The 8,867-nt window shown below is 39.0% G+C and overlaps 1 protein-coding gene across 1 annotated transcript; it reads left to right on the top strand.

Annotated features, from left to right (window-relative positions):
- The first annotated feature begins 3,629 nt into the window (after positions 1-3,629).
- Positions 3,630-7,117, top strand: LOC141517747 (uncharacterized). The gene is made up of 2 exons (XM_074229058.1): positions 3,630-3,728; positions 6,351-7,117. The coding sequence occupies exon 2, from the start codon at positions 6,363-6,365 to the stop codon at positions 7,101-7,103; it is 741 nt and encodes a 246-aa protein (XP_074085159.1). The 5' UTR covers positions 3,630-3,728; positions 6,351-6,362; the 3' UTR covers positions 7,104-7,117.
- Positions 7,118-8,867: the final 1,750 nt, after the last annotated feature.

Here is an 8,867-nt window from a genome sequence, read left to right as displayed (position 1 = left end):
GTTTTTTAGGTATTTTGGGGGGGATTCTCTAGGTATACCATCTTGTCATCTGCAAAGATTGAGAGTTTTATCTTTTCCTTCCCAATTCTAATTCCTTCAATTGATTTTTCTTCTATTGTTGCTGAAGCAAACATTTCTAATACAATATCAAATAATAGTGGTGATAATAGGCATCCTTGTTTCACCCCTGATCTTATTGGGAATGCCTCTAAGTTATCATTATTGCATATAGTGCTTAGGTGGATACTGCTTATTATTCTAAGGAACAATCCTTTTATTCCTATGCTCTCTAGTGTTTTTAGTATGAATGGGTGCTGTATTTTTCAGGGTTTTTTGCAAGGCAAATGGGGTTAAGTGGCTTGCCCAAGGCCACACAGCTAGGTAATTATTAAGTGTCTGAGACTGGATTTGAACCCAAGCACTCCTGACTCCAAGGCCTCTGCTTTATCCACTACTCCACCTAGGTGCCCCAGGTGCTGTATTTTGTCAAAAACTTTTTCAGCATCTATTGATATATGATTTCTGATATGTTTATTATTGATATAATTAATTATACTAACAGTTTTCCTAATATTGAACCAACCCTACATTCCTTGGATAAATGCTACTTGGTGATAAGTGACTACAAGGCAAAAGGTGGCAGTGATTACATGTTATCCTAGTGTTAATGTGTAATCGTTTTGCTAAGATTTTATTTAAGATTTTTGCATCTATATTTATCAGGGAGATAGATTTATTTTTCTTTCTCTGTTTTAATTCTTCCTGGTTTGGGTATCAGCACCATATTTGTGTCATAGAAAGAGTAAGGCAAAGTTCTGTCTTCAACTATTTTTCCAAAGAGTTTATATAGAATTGGAACTAATTGTTCCTTAAATGTTTGATAGAATTCAATTGTAAATCTTTCTGGACCTGCAGAGTGTTTTTAGGGAATTCAATAATAGCTTGTTGAATTTATTTTTCTGTGATAGGATTATTTAGGAATTGAATTTCCTCTTCATTTAAAGTGGGCCACTTATATCTTTGTAAGTATTCATCCATTTCACATAGATTGTCAAATTTATTGGCATAGAGTTGGGCAAAATAATTCTGAATTATTACTTTAATTTCCTCCACTTTGGTGGTTGAGTTCTTCAATTTTGATTTATGATAGAAGTAATTTGGGTTTCTTCTTTCTTTCTTTTATTAAATTGACCAGAAGTTTATTGATTTAAATGTTTTTTTTTCATAAAGCCAACTCTTGGTTTTATTTATTAGCTCAATAGTTTTCTTGCTTTTAATTTTATCAATTTCTCCTTTGTTCTTTTTCTAACTTTTTTAGTTGCATATTTAGTTCATTGATTTTCTCTTTCTCTAATTTATTCATGTAAGCATTTAAAGATATAATATATCCCCTGACAGCTGCATTGAATTAATCACATAGGTTTTGGTATTTTGTTTCATTATTGTCATTATCTAAGAAGAAATAATTCTTTCTATAATTTGTTGTTTGATCTACTCATTTCTTAAAATAAGGTTATTTAATTTACAATTAGTTGTGTCTACATCTCCCTGGTACAATATTGCAAATTATTTTTTATTGCATTATGATCTGAGAAAGATGTATTCACTATTTCTGCCTTTCTGCAATTGATCATTAGGTTTTTATGCCCTAGTACATGGTCATTTTTTGTGTAAGTGCCATGTACTGAAGGGAAAAAAAGTATATTTCTTTCTATCTCCATTCAGTTTCCTCCATAAGTCTATCATATGTACATTTTCTAACAATCTATTTACCTCCTTAACTTCCTTCTTGTTTATTTTATGTTAGATTTATCTAAATCTGAGAGTGGGAAGATGAGGTATCCCACTAGTAGAGTTTTGCTGTCTGTGTCTTCCTGTAACTCTTTCAAATTCTCCTCTGAGAATTTAGATGTTATACCACTGGGTGTATACATATTTACTATTGAAATTACTTTATTGTCTATGGTACCATTTAGGAGGATATGGTTTCCTTTCTGATCTCTTTTAATGACATCTATTTTTGCAACTGCTTTGTCTGAGATAAGGACTGCTACCCCTGTTTTTTTTCACTTCAGTTGAAGCAAAATATATTTTTCTCCAAGCTGTTACCTTTTCTCTCTCTCTTTCTCTCTCTCTCTCTCTCTCTCTCTCTCTCTCTCTCTCTCTCTCTCTCTCTCTTTATATATATATATATATATATATATATATATATATATATATATATATGTGTGTGTGTGTGTGTGTATGTGTGTGTATCTGCTTCAAATGAGTTTCCTGTAGGCAGCATTTGTAGGATTCTGGTTTTAATCCACTCCGCTATTCACTTACATTTTAAGGGAGAGTTCATACCATTCACATCCAAATATATAATTACTAAATTTTATTGCCCTATCTTCCCTCTCTTTTTATTTTTCCCTTTTTCATTTTATCCATGTTCCCTAGTATTTTGATTTTGAATACTGCCACCTTCAGTGTGTTTGCCCTCCTATATCAAGCCTCCTCCCCTTTCTTTTCCCTTTCCTTTTTTCCCTTCTTCCTTCCCTTCTTTCTGTTAGTTCCCCATTTTCTCACTCTCCACATGACCTACTTCCCCTTTTCTCCTTTTAATACTTGAAAGGTAAGATAATTTTCTTAACCTAACTCAGTGTAAGTATACTTTAAGCCAAGTCTGATGAGAGGAAGATTCAGGCAGTTCTCACCTCCTCTCTTCTTCCCCTCTATCACAATAGGTCTTTTGTACCTCTTAATATAATGAGATTTACCCCATTCAGTCTCCTCCATCCTCTTGTATCCTTACTGTCCCCCCTTTTAAGGAGGTATTGTTTTTAAATCACTCTATTTGAGTCACAGAAAAGTCATCCCTTCTAGCTAAGTCTATTCTCTCTAATAGTGTTTCAATCCTCAAGAGTTATTAGGGACCAGGGAGGGATATAACCAGTTTCATCTTATTGGATAGCAGTTTCATGGATAAGTCATGAGTGACCATCACTTCTAGCTAAATATGCTCTCTCTAAAAGAGTTATAGTTCTCAAGAGTTATGAGACTCTTTCTCCCAAGTGGAGATAGCGTCTTATTAGATAGCAGTGTTTTTCCCTTTACACTTTTTTTTACCTTTCCATGTGTCTTTTGAGCCTACTGTCTGAAGTCCAAATTTTCTATTTAACTCAGGTCTTTTCATAAGCAAATGTTGGAAGTCTTCCATTTTGTTAAATGTCCATCTTTTCCCCTGGAAGAGAAGCCTCAGCTTTGCAGGATAGTGGATTCTTGGCTGCATTCCAAGCTCCCTTACTCTTCTGAATGTTGCATTGCAGGCCCTTTGATTCCTTAATGATGATGCAGCCAGAGCCTGCATAATCCTTACTGTGACTCTCTGGTAATTACATTGTTTCTTCCTTGCTCTGGACCCAGCTCTGGACCTTGGCCACCTATGGGTTAGGAGACGCCTGGGGGTGTGAACCCGCCCACATGGGTGCTGGGAACACCCCAGTAACAGGAGTGGCTCCGCCCATGAGGGAGGAACAGGGGAGGAGCTCGGGGGAGGAACAGAAGACTAGATAAGGGAGGGGACTGGGGAAGAGGAGAGGCTTTTTTCGCTGCTATGTAAGGAATAAAGACCTGCTTGTTAGACTGCAACCGGGTGTTCTGTCCAGTTATTGCCCTCCTTCCCCAAAGGAGGGTCCGTGAGTCCGAAGACCGACGGGTCCGTGACGTGCGAAGACCGGGGAAAGGTATGTATCCAGGCGAAGGCTCGGGATAGGTCCCCAAGCAGCTGGCGTCCCAAACAGGGACCAAGGGAATTTCCGCCTGGCCTCCCTTAACAGGGAGAAGAGCTGGACAGCCTCAGATTAACTTGAGATTAATCTGGGACGAAGTTATGGGGCAGGGAATGGGTTTTCCCCTGATTAGACCCGAAGAAAAGGCAATTCTAGCTTGTCAGTTATATAAATTAGGCAAGCTGCATCAATTTAAGCCACATATTAAGCAGTGCTGTGAATTTGTAGATAAGGTGTGGGGGTTCTCCCCTTGGTTAGAACATTCAGGGATTACCAAAGAGAACTGGGAAACAGTTGGGCAACAGTTGGCTTCTTTTGATGAGTCATGCCCTGGAATCCTAACTGACCAGGACTTCTCCTTTTATTCTCTCATAAATACAATGTTACAGGGGGGTCCTCGTCCCTGTGGGCGAGAAACAATTGTCACTCAAGTGGGAGAATCATTAGCAGAATCTTCTGAGGAGGAGGGTTGTAATAATCCTCCTCCGATTTATCCTTGGGCAGAACTTAGAGAAACTTATAAGAAACGTAATAAATATGGAGTTGGGGAAGAAGAAGGAGGAAGTAGCTATTTCGAGGACAGAGCAAGAGCTAGGAAGAATATGGAGGAAGTTAGAATCAGGGTTGTGGCGCAGCAGAAATTAAGACCCAGGACTGTGGCGCAGCAAACATTGAGAAAGGAGGAAGTGTTTAGGCCACTTATGTCATCTACCACCCCTATTTTGGGGGTGGGAGGCCACCAAGGGGCTAGAAAAGCAGAGCGTCATTTAAGATGGAGTTATGAAGGACAAAGTGGTTTTATTCGTCCCTTAAAGACTACGGGACTAGGCTCTGCCCTGTGGGGTAGAGATTTGTTACATCAGTTACAATTGTATCTTACCACCCCTGAACATTTGGCAACAAACTCCTAGGGGCTACTGTTATGGTGAGCTGCCCAAAGATTACTTGGAGGAGTGATAACCCTGTGTGGGTGGAACAGTGGCCCCTTTCTACGGAGAAGCTCACCGCATTAAAAGATATAGTTAAGGAATTATTGTTACAACACAGAATTGAGCCTACCACCAGCCCTTATAATTCTCCAGTATTTGTAATAAAAAAGAAAGCTGGCACTTACGGACGGTGAATAAAAGAATGGTCCCTATGGGCCCGCTACAGACGGGTCTTCCTTCTCCTGCCTTTATACCTAGAGAATTTGTTATAAAGATAATAGATATTAAGGATTGTTTTTATAGCATTCCCCTTCACCCTGAGGATAGGGATAAATTTGCATTCTCGGTACCATCAAAAAATTTTCAAAGCCCGTCAATCAGGTATCAGTTTACTGTATTACCTCAGGGAATGGCCAATAGTCCAACTATGTGCCAAGCATATGTTGCAGCTATTGTTCACCCCGCTGCGCAGTAAGTACCCCAAGGCCATCATAATCCATTATATGGATGATATTCTCATGGCTACTAAGCAAGCCACTGAGCTAGAAGGATTAACAAAAGAAATGCTCCTTTCCTTGAGTAAATATGGGCTTCAAGTGGCTCCTCATAAGATACAAGATACTAGCCCTTATCAATACCTTGGTCACACCCTTAGTGAAGGGAGGGCATCTAGAATACCCCCAAAGGTGAATTTAGAGAAATGTAGTACCCTTAATGATTTCCAGAAACTTATTGGTTCCATACAATGGATACGTTCTACAGTTCCTATTCCTGATGATTTGATGTATCCTCTTTATGATATCCTGAAAGGAGATTCCACATTGACCTCACCCTGGTATTGGACCCCACCAGCCAAAGAGGCCATGACACAGATTTTGTCCAGGTGTCATGAGTCTATAGTTCAATTTGATCCTGAGCAACCTATATTTGCTACCATTTTAAATCAAAAGTCACATATTGGTTGTCTCTATCAAAAGCAAGGTGTCCTAGAATGGCAATATTTCCAGAGAAGTAAAAGAAGCATCCCTTGTAAATTTACGATGCTGACCAATTTATTCCTAGCTATGTCTGATCGTTGTCTTTGTATGTTTGGAAAATATCCTGTTTTAAATATTTGTGCTTCTGAAGGTGCTCTTTGTTATTTTACTGACTCTATCCCTGAATGGCCTGATAGCACATCTTTTAACCTGCTTTTCCACTTGTGGAGTTCCTACAGCCATAAAAACAGACAATGGCCTTGCATATTCTTCCAAGGCGTTTGCAAACTTTTGTCAAGAATTTTCCATTTTACACAAAACTGGAATTCCATATAATCCCACTGGTCAGGCCATAGTTGAACGTGCTAACCGCACCCTTAAAACCCTCCTCATTAAACAAAAAAGGGGAGTCAGTGGTCGTGGCCGCCTTATATATACACAATTAGCACAGGCCGTATACACCATGAATTTTCTTCAATTGAGAGATGATGGTACCTCCCCAGCTTTGCGTTTTTTCGCAGGAACTTCACGAACACTCCACACACACGCAACTAGCCATCCCTCTCCCTGCCCAATAGGCAACCGAGTACTGTGGAAAAGCCCAGATGGCCAATGGCATGGCCCAGGCTCGGCAATTATATATAGACAAGGGTATCTTTGTATTCAACCAGATCCAAATCCGGATGGCAAAGAAAAGGAGAAACCAGTTTGGGCTCCAACCAAGTGGGTCAGAGACCTCGGAGCAAAAGCGTGAGGTGATTAATCTTGCTTTCAATATCATAAATTTTGCTTTCTCACTTTATGAGGAATTCCAAATTCAGGATCTTTACCAACCACAAGGATATTTGGCATCTGTATTGCAGAACTTCTTGACCCAGCAATCATCCATGTGGACCACCCAAAATCATATAAATTGGGCACTTCAAAAGGAAATAGATGCTTTGGCCCCTGTAGTAGTTTACATTGGGAATGAGCTTGCTTACCATGAATTGATAACCCAAATTCCTTGTCACTATAGATATAAACCATTGTGTGTCACTCCATTACAGGTAAATCTTACCAACTCTTCTTTTGTTGGTTCTTGGCTTCGGATACGGGCTGCATTACAGGGTACACTACTATCTCATAATGCTTCATCAGACATTCATCAGTTAGCCTTATTGCTTCAAGAACCGAGAAATATTTCGACTGATTTTTCAAATCATCAAACTGCTGCCTTTAATATTGCTAATTATCTCAAGCATTTACAATTTTTACAGTGGTTATTCAGCTGGATAGGTCCTGTTGCCATATTATTTCTCCTTTGTATTTTTGGCCCCTGCTTGATACGGTTTTTAATATCCCTAATGAAGACTGCCTTGATCAACATCAAGGCAGATACCATGTCTCTTATTCATCGCACTCCTCGTTCAGCACCAATATAAATATTTATTATCCACCGTTTTGCATCTCATCTTTCCTGGTGAAAGCGACTGCAGGCAGCGCTTTCTCTAAGGATTGAGGCCTTCTGCCAGAACTGTCCTATATTACTGCAAAATAGGAAGAAGAATGCACATCACCAGTGCTTGTACTTATAACTACATTTTTTGTGTGCTAGAATAGTTAATATTATATTTTATAGAGTTATTTAAGAATGCATTCAAATTTTATATTAATTGGTTATTTAAAAATTCTTAATAAATTTATATAAGAGGTTCCTCAAGACATTCTAATTGATTCTAAAAGTTATTTTTTCTTGACCAGTCTTATGTGTAGTTAAACTTCAATGAGACATTTTCACATCTCTCTACTGGCCTGGAGGGATAGGAAAATGTTCCTATATTCTGGGATTGATGCCGGCCAGGGCATCAATCACAGCTTGGTTAAAAATGATTGTTTTCTGTGAGTTCGTACATATGTCTGTGTATGTGTGCTTAATTCAGATCTGAAATAATTTTATTATTATAGGATATTAAGACTATGATTATTTCTATCCTGCCTCTTTTGCTACATATGCTTGCTGCAAAAATACGCTATCAAAGGCTGACCCTCGTGCTCTTCTCCAGAATCCCAGAGAACGACCAAAAATGGACACTACCCCTGTCTAAACAAAAAGGGGGAATTGCTCTGGACCCAGCTCTGGACCTTGGCCACCTATGGGTTAGGAGATGCCTGGGGGTGTGAACCCGCCCACATGGGTGCTGGGAAAGCCCCAGTAACAGGAGTGACTCCGCCCATGAGGGAGGAACAGGGGAGGAGCTCGGGGGAGGAACAGAAGACTAGATAAGGGAGGGGACTGGGGAAGAGGAGAGGCTTTTTTCGCTGCTATGTAAGGAATAAAGACCTGCTTGTTAGACTGCAACCGGGTGTTCTGTCCAGTTATTGCCCTCCTTCCCCAAAGGAGGGTCCGTGAGTCCGAAGACCGACGGGTCCGTGACGTGCGAAGACCGGGGAAAGGTATGTATCCAGGCGAAGGCTTGGGATAGGTCCCTGAGCACTTCCTGGCTGCTTTCAGGATTTTATCTTTTATCTGATAGTTCTGGAATCTTGACCACAACATTCCTTGTCATTTTCATTTTAAGATCCCTATTTGTAGGGGATGGATGTATTCTTTTAATAACTATTTTACCCTCTGTTTCCATGATATCAAGGCAATTTTCCATCACTAAATCCTGTAATATTAAATCTAGGCATTTTTTTCCTCTTCAGTGTTTTCAGGAAGATATAAAATTTTCAGGCTGTCCCTTCTCGAACTATTCTTGAGGCAGGTGGGTTTGCTGATGAGGTAGTTTATATTTTCTTCTATTTTTTTGATTTTTTTTTTTATTTTAAAACTTGCTGTCTCGTGAAGTCATTACTTTCCACGAATTCCATTATTTTTTTAGAGAAGAATTTTCTTCATTTACCTTTTGCATCTCCTATCACATTTGGTCAATTCCATTTTCAAAAGAGTTTTCCATTTGACCAATTGAGATTTTGTGGGATATTTTTTCTTTTTGCATTTGTCCAATTGTATTTTCCAAGGATTTCTTTTCTTGTTGCAAGGTGTTAATTTTCTCTTCCAAATTTTCCAAATGATTTTTGAACTCCTTCCTGATTTCTTCAAGGAAATCTTTCTGTGCTAGAGACCAAATCATATTCTGCTCTGAAGTTCTAGGTCTCTCTGAGTTATGATCTTTTCCTTCTAAAAATTTTTCTATGTACCCTCC

The sequence above is a fragment of the Macrotis lagotis genome, chromosome 3 (genome assembly GCF_037893015.1).
Source record: "Macrotis lagotis isolate mMagLag1 chromosome 3, bilby.v1.9.chrom.fasta, whole genome shotgun sequence".
NCBI classification, from domain to species: Eukaryota; Metazoa; Chordata; class Mammalia; order Peramelemorphia; family Peramelidae; genus Macrotis; species Macrotis lagotis.
Note: the sequence above shows the minus strand (reverse complement) of the source record. Positions and strands in the feature narration are given on the sequence as shown.